Here is a 16268-nt window from a genome sequence, read left to right as displayed (position 1 = left end):
TTTCAACAAGGCAATGCCATGCCCACACAGATCCCCGGATGCTTACAGAGCAGGTTACTCAGGTCAAATGCACGTGCATTCAGTTTGCACTGACCTGCAGCAAATATCTAGGCAGACAAAGCCTCCATCTTTTTTGATGTTCATAGGAAAAGCAAAAGAGCAAGGATTACTCTTCTTCACCTTTGTTATTTGAAAAAAAGGGCCAAAATATACTAGGCACTGTATATAAATGAAAGTACACAGGTCCCTGGCCACAGACACAGAGGGTCGTATTCAACGTAGCATTAAAGGGAACATTCCATCCACACATCTTGTTCTCCCAGCAGTCCCTAAATCTGTCCTGGGGGTTCCCCCAACCCTCCAGAGCAGATTTGGGGGTAGTGCAGGGAAATGCAAAGGGGGGCAGATCCTGTTATACTGGTGCTAATCCTTGCACTAGAGCAAAAATTTCATTGAATACAATCTTTAATCAAGAAACTAAAATAGATTTTGTGAACTTAAAAGGCAGGTCTGTTTCCACTATGATACCAAGAAGCCATTTACTCCATGGCAAAATGGTACAAGTACCCACTTATAAACTTTAAAGCTATTTTTTTTCTGCTGGCATAGTTGAAAACAATTTCTCCCTGACTTATTGCTGCATCTCTTCTTGCTCATTCTAATGTATAGTCCAGTTCTGTTCTGTTTATGACCTACCAATAAAACATACCAGCCACATAGCACAGCCTACCAAGGTCCTCCTGATTTTAATTATTGTAGGGCACAAGCTGTGCATGTCTGGTATGCAGTGAGGTTAGGACTCTTAAAAAAATCATTTGGCCACTTATCTGCAGTGCCAGTGCTTGCTAAAGAGCGAAGAAACGTAGGGCAATCTCATGTAATTATGAAATGGCATATCAAACTGAAAAGCTGGTGGGGACATGTTGACATGGAACAGACATTTTTGATAAATGAACAGCAGTTTACAATGCTGCTTTATCCTGATATAATTTCTATTTAGAATGATAGAGGTAGAAGCCAGTTGGCATGTATACATCCCTTGTTGCATTAAAAAAACGCCATGTATATGTACTATTGTTGATTGGGGCCAATATGACTACTTATAATTGTGCCTTTCAACTTCTGGAAAAATGAATATCTTTATTAACATGACTAAACAAGACCCATTCCATTTCACATTATGTTGTTTATAAAATTAACTTAATCCATAAGGTTTACATTTGACCAAACTGCGGGAGGCAGTGGAGGACAGAGGTGCCTGGCGTTCTCTGGTCCATGGGGTCACGAAGAGTTGGACACGACTAAACGACTAAACAACAACAACAACAAATAAGGTTTACAATTTAGTGTCTGGTTCTGTTAAAAAAAAAAGTACAGATGATAAATGTTGGGCTTGTTTATACAGCAGATGCAGCAGATGCAGCCATAAGAATCATTGAGCTATTAACAAAATAACAAATATAAAATATTTTCATACTGGGTATGCAGTTATAACAATAATAACATGTTTAATAAAAGTTTTGCAAAGTATTACAGGCATAACCCATAAAAGGTGACTAATAAAGTTAAAGAATATTACCTGAACAGTTAACTTGCTACTGGTGTTCAAGACCTTTCTCTCAGCATCCTGAAATGCTTTCTGCAATCTTTGTTCCATGGTCTGAACAAATCTGCATGACTGTATGTTGTCAGACTGACCCACAAACTGCAGTTCTAGATGAAGAATAGCCAAGTGTTTAGTGAATATAAATACATTATTTCCCTTTTGGGTAGACCAATCCTGCATATGAAGGAAAGAGGGAAGAGGTCCTCAGGGCAGTCAGGGCAGGAGGTGGGAGTGGTAACCTTTTCCTAATAAGTTATTGTCCCTTTTTCAGCCCATTCCAGACAATGGGTTGATTCTTCCACTCATGTGGATTCCTGGTTTGCCCATATAAAGCATGTTTCCAGCAACTGGGTCTGAAGGATCTTAAGCCATTTCATTCTCTCAACTTGTCCAAAGACTGGCCCTTAGCTATACCAGTCCTGGTGTAGTTAATTCCTTCCCATTATCAATCCCAGGTGACTGACAGCAAGAGCAAGCCTCCTTCCCCAGTGCCTGATTGGGCTTGCTTTTTAAGGTTCCTGCTTGTGGCCTGGCAACCGTGTCTCCACCTGCCCTATAACTGACATGATATATAATGTACGGTGTGATGTGGGTAGGCATGGTTTGGGAGCAACAGCCTCATGGGTCAAATGGAGACCACTGATGGACTTAAGCTGTGGACTGCAGGTTGCCCACCCCTGCCATAAAGTGTGAAGGGAAGGCTCACATTGATAAGTGTGTGGCTGAAAACTCATGATCAGCTGGAAAAATACTGAAATCTGACAGCAGAAGTACATTATTAATGCATATACTAAGTAACACCGTAGGTGGCAAACACCATTTTAAGAGAGTTGTTCCCTCTTCGCTCTCACACAATAAGGAATGCTTCAACTAAAATGATGCCTGCTTTGATGCATACAGAGGCAAAGTGTGCTATCGCTTGAGACCTCTTATTTCATGCATAAATTTCAGCAAATTTTATTAAACCTCTTACAATTAATCAACTAAGATTTATTTCATCAAGTGACATCTTGGATTATTTCATCCCCGTTGAATCCAAACAATATTTTTGCTGATGCCAGGACACTTACAGTAGGGATTTATACAAAGCTGTGTGTTTATGACTTGCCTGTTTTCAGCTGAAAGTGGTAAGCTGGCAGTGGGTCCCATGGCAAGGCTAAGACAGCAACAGAATGAAGATTTGGCACATGTTGCTTAATATCCAAGGTGGCATTACTCACACCATATGCTATTAACATCTCGATAACCACAGCAGGTATAAAAACCAGACTCTCGTGAGTTACATAGTAACCAACTGTCACATTGTTTGACTGTTCCAGAACTTCGACCTGAAAAAAGCACACAGAAAAATAGCATGCATCTGAATGTCACATACCTTTCTTTCTCAAGGCTAATCAATTTAAGCTGGGCTATTTAGAGTTGAGAATTGAGAAACTCAGAGAGAGCTGCATAAATGACTAGTGAAATATCAACCTACACTTAGCCCTGCAAATCCTGCTCCACAAGAGTAACTAAGCATACATAGATGGCTGGAGGAGGAGGAAAGGACGGGGGGTGAGTAGAAGGAGGTCCTTTTCCCATCCACTGGACCCCCTGGGAAAGTCAACAAACCTGCTGTACCTGGAACTAGGTATGGAGAATGCAGCTGAATGGGACACAACTGTGGACAGCCTGAGGAAGTGCCATCTACCTTGGGCTTGCCCATAAAAAGCATATCTAGAGTGAGAGACCAGGAGCTTTTTTCGGAGTGATACTTTTGTGGGTGGTCTGAGTTTGTTTGGACCCTGGGTGAGAATCCAGAAGCTGAGAGGGAGGGTGTGTCAGGAGGAAAATGAACTGATAATGATAAAGGATTCCTGGATGGTTAAGTCCAGTCAAAGGCGACTAAGGGGTACGGCGCTCATCTCACTTCAGGAGCAGGCATTTGTCCACAGACAGATTTCCGAGTCATGTGGCCAGCATGACTAAACCGCTTCTGGCGCAACAGAACACCGTGACAGAAGCCAGAGCACACAGAAACACCATTTACCTCCCCACCACAGCAGTACCTATTTATCTACTTGCACTGGTATGCTTTTGAACTGCTAGGTTGGCAGAAGCTGGTACAGAGCAACGGGAGCTCACCACTGTTGCATGGATTCAAACCGTCAACCTTCTGATTGGCAAGCCTAAAAGGCTCAGTGGTTTAGACCACAGCGCCACCCGCATCCCCATTTTTGTAGTATTTTGTTTCAGTTGTCTGTTGTTGCTTCAGTTTTCTGTATACTGCTTAGATATATTTTTAATATATTAAGTGGTATTGAAATCAAATAATGTTGACTATTCCTCAACCTTTGATCTAATCCACCATTTATTCTAGCTCACTTTTTAAATAGTAATCATTTGGTTGTTTTTGTTTAGTCGTTTAGTCATGTCCGACTCAATAACAACGACAACAACAACAACAACAACAACAACAACAACAAAGTAATTGTATAGAAATCAAATAATGTTGACTGTTCCTCAACCTTTGATCTAATCTACCATTTATTCTAACCCACTTTTTAAATAGTAATCATTTACACACATGCAATTCAAACAAACATTCCTGTATGTAAAATGATGAGTAACTAAAGAAAAAAAGTTTAATTTATAGCTAAAGAACAAGTGCAAAATCAAAAGTGCCCACTGCACTTGTACCTGTGACCTCTATATCTGTTCCCATCTGTTGTAACTAGCCTTGATGCTGGCTTATACACAGGAACGTCCCAAGCCTTGTGGTCACCTCTCTCATAAACAATCTGAAAACATCAACAAGATTTTCTGAAAGAACTCCAAGTTACATGGATGATGTTGGCTTTGGCCTGGCTTTGTAAGTTGTTTCAGTATTCTTTGTTAGGTAATATATTAATGAAATTTGTATCAGCTTCTGCACCCTGGTGGAATGAAACTTGCTATTTCCATATACGTTAAAAGCTAGCTACTCAGTTCTATTGTTTGACCATACCCTAGTTAAGCAAGAGACCGGACCCAGGAGTTTCCATTCCAGGAGGGGGGGGAATGTATGAGAAACAAACAGAACCACAACCACATTGCCCCATTTTCACACAGAGAAATACAGCACACAACAAATAAAACGAGACACACTAGAGGAGCAGACTAAAATAACAAGCTTTAAAATGGCCAACTTTCAAACGTCTCAACAAATAGGCAGGTTTTCACCTGGTGCCAAAACAGTTGTAAAGCCAACACCAGTCGTGCTCCTACTGCATCCTTACCAGCACACATGGCCCTTGATGGACTCCTTGATCTTTTGTGAGATTGAACAGCAGCCACAGTTCTCATCAGAACCAGGAATTTCACCCACTTTTTCACTCATTAATTTGGAAAATTACAGAACTGCTTTCTCCCAATCCCACCTCACCCAAACAGACAACAGTGCAGAATTAAATAAGCTTTAGCCCCTACGTATAGGTTTTTCCTTTACAATTTGTTCTGTGGTAGAAGTTGAAATATTTTGAGCATATTTGCACCACCTGAGCTCCAGAACATTAATATATCCTGAATAAAGCCACTCAAATGTTGTCCCTTCCTCTGGCAACTAAAGTCTCTTGGATATCCAACAGAGAAATGTATACAACGAATAAAAGACCCTTTCCTTCTTTCCACAACAACCTGCCTTATTATCTGTCAGATAAGAACAACAAACCTGAAATTATCATTTTGCCTCTGCTCCGTTATCTTCTTCTATGTGTATACTATAAACATGTATGTGCCAACCCAAGTCTGGAGATCAGTGAGAGATGCTCTGTTTCTGGTTTCTCCTATGGGTAAGTTAAATTCTGCAGCAGCACAGAAAAGGACCTTCTCCAAGATGATGACCCAACTTTTGAACTCCTCCCTTTAGAAATTAAACTGTCCCCCTCAGTGCTGGCCTTCTGAAACCGTTTTAAGGTGTTTTCATTCATTCAGGATTTTGCGATACAGTAAAAAATGTGGGCAAGACATGGATATCACAGTTTTGTCAAGTTAAAAAGTTAATGCTGTTAAGCAGTGGTGTCCAAACTTTTTTTGACCTTTTTTTAGGATTGAAGTTGTTGAGGTTTTTTGGGATTTTACCCTACGAAATAAACTGCCACAAGGACCAGATTAAACTGACCTGCAGGCTGGATTAGGCCCCCAAAACAGACTTTGGACATGCCTGCTGTTAAGTATGGTTTTAGAAACGTTATTTCTGTATTTCATTGGATACTGCAGTAATTGTGTGTCGTAAACCACAGAGTTACAAATAAAACAAATGAATATATATAATTTCCTTGGAATTGTACACTTAATGTTGTTAAACATCTTAAGAATTGTATTTTCATTGTGTTACTGTTACAGTCACTAGGGATCTATTTTCATCAGTGCTTGTCCTCTGACAACTCTTAAAGGTAAAGGTAAAGGGACCCCTGACAGTTAAGTCCAGTCGTGAACAACTCTGGGGTTGCGGCACTCATCTTGCTTTACTGGCCGAGGGAGCCAACGTTTGTCCGCAGACAGTTTTTCCGGGTCATGTGGCCAACATGACTAAGCCACTTCTGGCAAAACCAGAGCAGCGCACGGAAATGCCGTTTAACTTCCCGCCAGAGCGGTACCTATTTATCTACTTGCCCTTTGATGTGCTTTCGAACTGCTAGGTAGGCAGGAGCTGGGACTAAGCAATGAGAGCTCACCCTGTCGCGGGGATTCGAACCGCCGACCTTCTGATTGGCAAGTCCTAGGCTCAGTAGTTTAGACCACAGCACCACCCACGTCCTGACAACTCTTAGTTTCATGTAATTAAGATAAACAGTGATCAAGGTGCCTCAAATCTCCCTCCCCGCCCTATTTTTTAAAGCCAAAATTGTTTCCTCTTAGAATAAATATTGAGCTTCAAAGAAATTAATATATCATACATGCTAGAGGATAGACTAACAGGAGTGGCAGCCATTTACTGAACTTCCTAGACTATTTGATAAGCTGTGGAAAAGCTGAGTTCAGAACAAAACTATTCCCAGTTCCCTCATTTCTGATGTCTTGAGGCCTGCTGCCATTGGACAACTCCCACAAGATAGCTGACAATCATACCTAAAATAAATTAGAAGTCACATCCCATTTGAATCACTCTTATATATTCCACTCAAAAGAGCTGTACTTTCCAATAAAACAGGCTGTCATCATTGCAAAATGGCAACATTTTTCAATCAGAACAAGTAAAAGCTCATGCCCTGGACAGCCTTAAATTCAAGTAAATAAATTCTACAGGTAACTGGTATACTGAAGAAAAATGAGAAATATAAACCTAACCAGGGCAAGAAAATTGATATTAAAGTCATTTTTCTTCCTTGTTCATGGCAGCAGTATAGAAATATTATCTTTCAAGTGACATAAACCTGACTGTAAATGGCATATAGAAATATTATATGCGCTCATACTTTCACATACAGCTTAAGGCTGTGGTACAGAAAGACATTCCACCAGCATTCCAAAAATCCAAGTCAAATACACACAATTCTAATCCTACACAAATAGATACTCTCCAGAAGGGAAGGGATGGGGGACAGAAAGCATCCTTTCAAACATTCAGTTTAAATGACAGCATAGAATGTTTACATTTACGTATATCAATTTCAGTTCTCAGGTGTTGAAAATGCAACAGCTAAGTTGTATTCCTATGCACATTTACTCGTGAGTAAGTCCCAATGAACTTATTCTGCGCAAACTCACATAGGGTCATGCTGCTAAGCTAGAAAGAATTTCTTTTCCATCCCAAAGCATTATAAGATTATAAAACCTTTAAATGCTTAAGCTATAAAACTATAATGATAGCAGAAATTAAATTTATTTCAGTCACACTTGAGAAATGGTCCCACATGTATGATTTTCAAATTGTCAAAAGCCCAATTTCTACTGATGGGGATGGAGAAGAGAAATGGGTTTACACAGACAGACAGACAGACAGACATTTAAAAAATACCCTAGTTTCTTTTTAAAAAACAACATCCAAAATGACTTTGGGTTATCAGTATACTATAGCCAAAATGGCAAGAATTATATGACTAGCTATAGAATTTAGTGCTCAGTATTTAAATTTATTTTCCTCTCTCCCAACAGATAGCCTCACAGTATCTGGCAACAAGAAAGAAAGACACCACTCAGACAAAATTCTACCCATAATACAGTTCCATCAATTGCCCCCACTTTCTAAAGAAAAAAGTGCTAATGGGTTATTTGTATGGATCTGTATGCACAGGTGTTAGAAATACAATACAATCTGAAATGCAACAGAAAAATAATTATAACAGTGAGTGGAAACATTTCCCATTCTCTCCTTGGCCTTTGCTCTTAATTTGATTATTTAAAAAAATGACTAAATTTGCTTACTTGAGCATTGACATTTTGGTTGAAAGCTCGTCGCAATGCCTGGGTAAGACCTTTTGTGACATTCTGCTTTAAGGAGTCGCTCAGCAGCAGTCTTCTTGTGTTCAGAAACAAAACTAGAATGCAAAGTTATACATTAGTTAAAAAGCACCCTCTGTTCATTTGCTTAATAATCCTTTTCAAAAGCCTAATGACTGCTCACATGGGCTCTACGAAGCAGCTGCAGTCTGAAAGTGAACTTATGCTTAGCACCAAAACCTTCAAGCCGAGGAAATGCTATTGTTGGGAACTGAAGACGGTTAAGTTGCTACTTATTTAAAACCCACACAGGCACACTGAGTCATAACCATACCAATTTTTTTCAGTAAAGGATTATCTGCAGATACATTAAGGAAGCATTTTAGCATTACAGATGCATATTAACACATATGACTCAGAGATACTAGTCTGGAAGAATTTGCAAAGCGGATCGTAATAAGCAAATCAACATCCCTGTTGATTTGAAAAGAAAAACAATTTCAGTATGCATTATTAGATTCCCTGTACAATGTACCTAAAAATAAATCCATACGTTGGAACTGTGTTGGTAACAGAGAGGGTGGACAGACAGAAAAGCATGGGTTTTTGAGGGCATGTGCCAACATGCTTTAAAACAGAAGCATCCAATGTGGTACCCTCCAGATCAGCCATCAGCCCCAGCCAGCATGGCAAATAGTCAAAGACTATGAGAGCTGGAGTCCAGCAACATCTGTGAGGCACTACATTAGCTATTCCTGATGTAAAGCAACTTAACTCAATTACACACTGAATAGTCTACACAAATGCTTCAATACAAATCCCCTGCTTTGTTGCCCTAATGAAACAAGCCACTACATTTTGTATCAACTTCGCCATCATTTAGTAGTCACAAACATTTCTATTATTTTTGTGACTATAAAAGCAAGAGATATGGCTAGCAAGAGATGTGTACATTTCTTCTAACGTAACACGACAGAGGGAAGAATTCAACATTACGCTAAGGTGATAGTTCCATCAGGACAGATATTTTGGCTTTCCAGACAGAACGATCACACACACCCCTCCCCATGCTATTCAGCCAGTTCAGGGGCACTGGGAAACAACAAGGGAAGCTCCATTTCATAAGCAGTTCTTCAGCAGGGCTGACACGACTTCTCAGTTTAATCCCACCCAGAGATCATCAACTCCATCAGTCTAGCTCAGGCATCCCCAAACTCGGCCCTCCAGATATTTTGGGAATACAACTCCCATCATCCCTAGCTAATAGGACCAGTGGTCAGGGATGATGGGAATTGTAGTCCCAAAACATCTGGAGTTTGGGGGTGCCTGATCTAGCTCTATCCTTTCCTTCCTCCTACACCCAAGATTACAAATGCAAAATGTAGGTGACCTGTCTCACACACAGGTATCTGTACTACAATTTCAGCATGGAAACTGTTAGGGAATTGTCAATAATGAAGTCCACTGCATCCATGATATTTCCATCTAGAGCAATTTCAAAGGCTGCAGTTAATGTCTAGAACACTAGAACACGTGTTGTAAATTGGTAATATTAATTCTATGAGTTGATGTGACAAATCTGCTTGTGGGTCCATCAAGTACAGGAAAATGCAGTTACCAGTTATTGCTGGGAAGAAATAAAACTGCAATGACTGCGTTTTTAGGAAGGTGTTATACAGACCCCTGCAATACTATATAGGAAACAGGTCATGGCAACAATCCTAAACATATTTACATGCAAGTTATATGAGAGCATTTCACAGTGGCATGTCCTGACACACTGTCTCCTATCAAGATGAGCCCAGAACTGGAGGAAACTCTGGCGGAAATGAAGAAACCTGTTGCTAGCCATATCACCTACAGTGTTCATGGGGCTTCAGCAGAATTTGACATACCACCCCCACCCCCATACAGCCTCCCAAGGCCATCACTCATGAAGATGCCCTGCTTGAGGAATCCACATCTTCAGGAGAACCGATGAGCCGTGATCAGTACCAGACCTTCCAAAATAATTCCTAGAAGCCCCAATGATCTGAAGAGCCAATTTGACAGCACAAGGCCTTCTACTCCTCCTTGTGAGGAGGAAGCCAGGCGTCTCACACAGTTCAGATCAGGGATGGGCAGCAGAGTCAGCAATAAAGCTGCTTGGTTGAAGGGTAGCCATTACCAAGCCAGAAAATTGTGATCTCTGTGACACCTTTGCTGGACAGCTCCCTTCCTAGGTGGAACATACTGATCTCTGGTGCACTGGATTCTTTGGCCTCACTGGTACAACCACCTGGCAGTGATGGAGGAAATAGGACATGGCCACAGTTTGAACTGGGCTGTATGAACTTACAGTAGCAGCACGTGCACTCCACTATCAACAATCATTCAGATTTGCAAAAACTAACAAATAATCTATCCATCAAATTAGTTGCAATTTATCCAGTGTCATTTATTAAACTATTTAAATAATAATAATGCTACTTGACATTCATATTATATCTTCATTATAAAATGCAATGCCTCATGATAACTAACCCTCTACATATTCATACCTGTCTTAATGAGAAGGTTTCTGGAGAGCTGGCATTCCAAAGGAAGAACTGTTGTCACATTAGCAAAAGCTGAAGTTGACACTGTTGTAGTAGCAGCAGAAGTATTTTCGGCAGGTGTAGGGAGAAGTCTAGCTGTTTTCGCTGATGCTGTAATAGATGTCAAAGCTGCTGTAATTGTCAGTGGGTATGCAGTTGATGTTTTACTGGTGTCTGAACTTGTGGATTTCTTGGTGTCATGTGTTGCTGTTTCAGTTTGTCTTGGTGCATGTGTTGTGGGGGCTGAAACTGTACTCGTTTTTGTGACTGGAAATGAGCTAGTGGAGTGCACAGGTGTTGTAGACTCATCTGTTGATACAACTGGAAAGGCTGCACGTGTCACTACTGGGCTTAAAGTTGGTGCCATTTTTGTGGCAGTATTATTTTTTGCTAGTGTTGATATCAACGTGCTTAATGCCATCACAGATGGCGAATTTTCAGTGCTCAGTGAGAACAAGGATGAAGTCAGCATTGGTGATGTTGGAGCTGATTTTCCTGTAACTGGTGTTGCTTCTGAAGTTGCTACAGATGGTATTACACCAGGAGACACAGACGGTAACACTGTAATGACAGAATGGGTAAAGTTGGTTTTTGGCAACAAAGGAGTAGTTAGTCGTGTTTGTGATGCATGAACAGAGGTTATGATGGCTGTGTTAGTGGTATGTGTTTGCAATGGAGTGATCTTTGTGGCTTCATTATGCATTTTAACTGTATCTATATCACTTGTACCTTTTGTGTCCCACCCTCCTGTACTTGTTAGCTGTTTATTCAAGTGATTATTTGCTCCTGAAACAGGGCCATTTGTGAACTGTGTTGGTTTTCCTGAAGTCATATATTCTTCAACATTCAATACTGGTGTTGAGCTTAGCAATTCATGTACCATGCTGTGAGATGTTTTTTTACTGCTAACAGCACTCATTTCCTTATTTACTGGAACAGTTAATTTAGCAATGAATTGAGAAGCCAGTGATAGGGGAGATGATGTTGCATAGAAGGCATCTGTTGATGCAAAAAGGTTTCCAGAATTAGTTGTTTGAGGCTTCAACATAGTCTGGGACTTGGCATAAGAAACAAAAGGCCATAAGTGATCATATGTTGTCAAAATAGAGGAAAATGCATCCGTGCTAGTAGACGTCCTCATATTAGCAGCTGTGAAGTCCTCATACACAGGATAGGAATTTTTCCCAAAGCTCGAAGTGACATTTATATTCCTGACAGTAAAATATTCCAAAATATTTCCATGTGTATGAGTGTCCTTTTTAGAGTGCGATGATGGGACTTCTGTTCCCTGTGAGAGAGCACTTTGGTTATTTGGAAAGGATGCATACTGGCCAGAAGATGTTTCTACAGTCAACGGGTATGTGTTAAATTCTGTGAAGCTCTTAGAATTTCTTCCACTTGAAACTGAAGAATTTGGGAGAACTGTTACAGATGTACTAATGGGTGATGTGGCTGTGCTAGAAGGCATCTGTTTATTTACATAATTTGTTTGCTGCTGTAGGCCTGGAACCACTGTATATATTGTTCTTAAAGATGTAGGGCTCACATAGTCCTCTGCAACCCGGGACACTTGAGTTGTTGTCTTTCCTGAAGACATACTTATGCCAGTAGATGACAGCCAGCTTCCAAGGTCCCACACAGGAACTAATGGTGTGGTTTTAAAAATCTTTCCTGCATTTGAAGTATCTAAGATGCCTTTCGAAGCAGTGTTCAAAACTTCTAGGGAAGCAGGCACTGGGCTTTCCAAACGTTCTGTCGCTGGAGTAGAAGAGGGAAACATGTATGTGTCCAAAGGTGAAATAGCAGTCCTGAAGGAAGTATCAACTGTATGTAAGGTTTCATGCATTTTAGCATCAGATTCATTTAAAGGTAGATGAGATAAATATTCTGCATGGGGCATCGTAGTGGTGGATACCTTCACATTTCTCTCCTCCTCTTCTATTAAGCTAAGAATTGGCCTTCCCACATTAGAATCTGCTAATCGAGAACTTCTAAAATTATCAGGAGGAGATATAAACATGGCTGTGGAACGAAATTTTAAAAGGCCTCCAACAGAAGTTGGCAAAGATACTGAAAATTTATCGGAGCTGGTTCTTTCAAGTGGCAAAATTCTCTTGAGAATTTGCTCGTTGGCAGGAGTTTCTAAAGAAACATTTGCGGTTTGCGTTCCTGGTGACTGATAAGGAAATAATCTATTCACATCAACATTTGTGAACACTGTGTCACTAGCATCTTTGGTGAATGACCGACGTTGTAATGATCTTACCAAGGCTTCATAGGCTATGGGAGGTGTGTTTTCACTCGTTTCATAAGCTGTATTAGAAATCTCTGTTTTTGATTCTGTGGCATAAGGATTTGTTAAATGAATATTGGAAGGAACTTTATCATTTGGTGCTGAAACAGTCTGATGTCCAGCTGCATCAGAAGTTTGATCAGTCCCCTCTATTAAGGAAACGACTTTATCTGCTGGATAAAAAGCTGGTATACTAGTAGGTGTGGGTGCTGGAGCGATTGCATTATTTTTGCTTATTGCCTCTGAAACAGCTCCAGTTGGCACTACTGGGAGAGACAAACGAAAAGGTCTTGGATTTTCAGATACTGCTAATAAATCTCTCTCTTTGGAAGAACTTGAAAGTGATGCAGACAGCAAATCAGTCATCATTTTAAATTGTGCAGGTGAAGTACTTAAGGTATGGGGGGCTGATGCAGAAATCCAAGGAACTGTCTTGTTCTTATGAACTGTAGATGATGCAGTTGCATAGATGCTACTCTCCTTATGATGTGTCATGGCATCTGGTGGCTTACTCGGGAGCTCTGCTACAAAAGATGCTTTGTGAGTGAATCCAGAGAAAAAAATATTTCTGCTAGAATTCAATGGCACTCTGTGACTGGATAATAGGAGAGAAGTCTTATTGGATATTATTGCATGCAAAGCAGGAGAGTGCAGTTTCCTATCTTCTGGGTGTGATTGTGTCCCTGCTGGTATTGTGGAATGACCACTAATCAATCCAATGTCATTACTAAATGAGGTGGCAACAGAAAACCCTTTGCCATCCTTTTTGGATACTGCATATTCTGTTGCGCTGGAATTTCCAGGCACTATCGTACTCTGTGGATTACCTGAAGTTTTATTTAAATAATTATTAATTGTGTTTATGCTGAATGAATTTTCTGTATCTGTGGACAAAGGCACTTGGGTGGGTGGCACAGTCAAATTGGAAACAATTATGATATGAGGTGATTCCTTTACCAATGGTAAAGGGGGTGGTAATGGAGAGGTTGAAACTATTTCTGATCCCGATGTGATTTCTTTTGAAATGGAGGATGCTGCATATGGAATTATCTGGGATGACACAGTAGTAGTTGAATGTGTCACTGGTGATGATGTGGACAATGCGGGTAACACACTGATTTGAGGCAAACCTGATACAATAGTCATTTCGTCAGCATCTTGAGACTTCACTGGTGATTCAGCTGATACCTCAGAAGGTTCTTGGGATGCGCTGTTGCCACTGCCTTGATATAGGCTTGGCAAAAACCTAGTTTGGTCCATAGTTCTCGTCCGTGTCTCTGCTAAAGTACTTTTTATTATCTGAAGCAGATTGGCATTCTCCAAGGCTTGCCTCATTGAAATGTCACCCACTGAGGAAGACTCAAGTTCTCTAGAAGGCCATGTTGGTGATAATATAGCTCTCCAGTTGGTAAAAGTCTCTGAAGAGGGGGCAACATTTATCTGCTGTTGCTCAGTACCTGCAAAATAATACATTTGGATTGAATATCTTACAAATATCTCATCTTCAAATAATACAACACAACAGATTTTCTTAGAAACAAGGACCCAATTCCCTCCACCCTACTCAAATGGAAATGGAAAGCTTGTTTAGGGAACTTGTGGCCAGGAAAGACTGGATCAAAATACAGTTCAGTGTCTTCTCAACAGTATTTCATTCAGGTATATCATACAGTACCTATAGTAAATAGTATAAATAGTGCAGACAGATAGAAATATAGATTTATATAGTAGCTATAGTAGAGCACATAGTTGGAAACTGGGGTCCCCATGGTGTATCTTCTTCGGGAAGGTAGAATGAAAAACAACTTCTTCCATCCTAGGGAAGGAAAAGCTTCCTGTCAAGAAAATAAATATGTAACGTTTTTTGCAATCCTTACTGATCTCCTTCACAGAGATATTGAAAGGGAAGAGGGATTAGCTTTCTAAGAATCTGATAAACTATCTCCTTTTGGCAGCACACATGGAGGTGCGGTTACATTGGGGAAATGTGGGTGGATGTACTATTCAAAAGTAGTATGAGACGGCATGGAACTTGGTTTTGACAGATAAACTTACTTTTGCACACGGTAGAGTGATGTGTCCAGAAACAAAAAAAAGATACTTTCAATGCTGATTGGTTTATGTTTATTTCTTTTATTAACTGTCACCCAGAGGAACCTAGGACACCTCCCACCCCCAATAACTCATAGATCTTTTTGGCTTGGTTATTTAACTTAGCATGCTGCTATTATTTTCTGCCTTATATACATCATGACTGTATTTGTATCTGATGAACAATATCCACTATTTGTTGTTTGTATTGTTTCATGTTATTATTAATAACAAATATATTGTAATGAATTAGGAAACTTTTGACAAGATACCATCAATTTCTCTGGCATACAGACGAAGGTAAAAAACAAACAAAAACAAGGGTAAATTGCGCCTGAGGACATGAAGTTCCACATGTTGACTGACCATTCTGAAAAGATGTAAGCCAAGGTGGCTCTATACCTGCAGCTGCAATTACCACTATTCTTCATAAAAATTACAAAGGCTCAACCATGCTGCGCTTGACAAAACTCCCAATGTTGCTATCAGCCATAGTGTGTCAACATATTAAGTAAGAAGCTTGGGGTTAGCAGTAGATACACAGAGGGAATAGATGCTGACAACCAAGCCTCAGTGCCTTGGCAAACGATGCAGGACAGGAATAGTGTCAGTCTTGGCTGGGTTCCTCCATGGAGCAGCTGTAGGTGTTTATCTTGCCAGCCTTAATTATGTGCACAATTACATGCAGGCAGGCAAGGAAAGAAACCAGGGATAAAATGGGGGGAAAGCAAAGCAAAGATTAAAATGAACAAAAGAACTACATACACGCACACATGTACATGCATACATAGGAACATACACACAGACACAAATACAGTTTGTAGAGTAACAACAAATTTATTGCACTTGAAATATGTAAGAACTGGCTATCAGGTTCTGTCAAGCATCTCACAATACATTCACACACACTTTTCCATTAAGGGTTCAAAACATATTCACACAGAAGTAGGCAGAAGAGAAAGACTTTTCAATGAAGATGAATGTTGGAAGGTGCAGGACAGACAAAAGCAAGTATACTTCTTCACACAGCACATAGTTTAACTATGGCACATGTATTGCAGCATGGTGCAGTGGGCATCTTGCTAAAATAAGCACAGGAATTTTGTTACTGCAAGCTGCTAAGGGAATGGAAGGGATGAGGTAAGGAGGAAGAGGGAGAGAGGGAGCAAGTGCAGGAGCTACACCACCATCTCTGTTAAGTTAACCAGTTTTGTATGCTTCCATGAGTGAAAACATAAAGTTTATTGAGCTTCTCTTTTATTGGATTTACTACCTGCCCTGAGTCGTTATTGGAGAAAGGCAG

At 40.3% G+C, this 16268-nt stretch overlaps 1 protein-coding gene across 4 annotated transcripts in view; it reads right to left on the bottom strand.

Moving 5' to 3' along the window:
- KIAA1549L (KIAA1549 like) overlaps positions 1 to 16268 on the bottom strand; it is a 146177-nt gene that overhangs the window by 62478 nt on the left and 67431 nt on the right. For 2 of the 4 annotated variants that reach the window (XM_053390505.1, XM_053390515.1), the window contains exons 2-5: positions 10546 to 14331; positions 7991 to 8103; positions 2715 to 2934; positions 1580 to 1713 (exon numbers count right to left, since the gene is read on the bottom strand). In XM_053390505.1, coding sequence (XP_053246480.1) covers positions 1580 to 1713; positions 2715 to 2934; positions 7991 to 8103; positions 10546 to 14331 — 4253 coding nt within the window. The remainder of the gene's footprint in view (positions 1 to 1579; positions 1714 to 2714; positions 2935 to 7990; positions 8104 to 10545; positions 14332 to 16268) is intronic. The other 2 variants (XM_053390525.1, XM_053390531.1) reach the window with 2 other exon arrangements.

This window comes from Podarcis raffonei, chromosome 1 (assembly GCF_027172205.1).
Source record: "Podarcis raffonei isolate rPodRaf1 chromosome 1, rPodRaf1.pri, whole genome shotgun sequence".
NCBI classification, from domain to species: Eukaryota; Metazoa; Chordata; class Lepidosauria; order Squamata; family Lacertidae; genus Podarcis; species Podarcis raffonei.
This window is presented reverse-complemented; position numbering and strand designations above follow the sequence as displayed.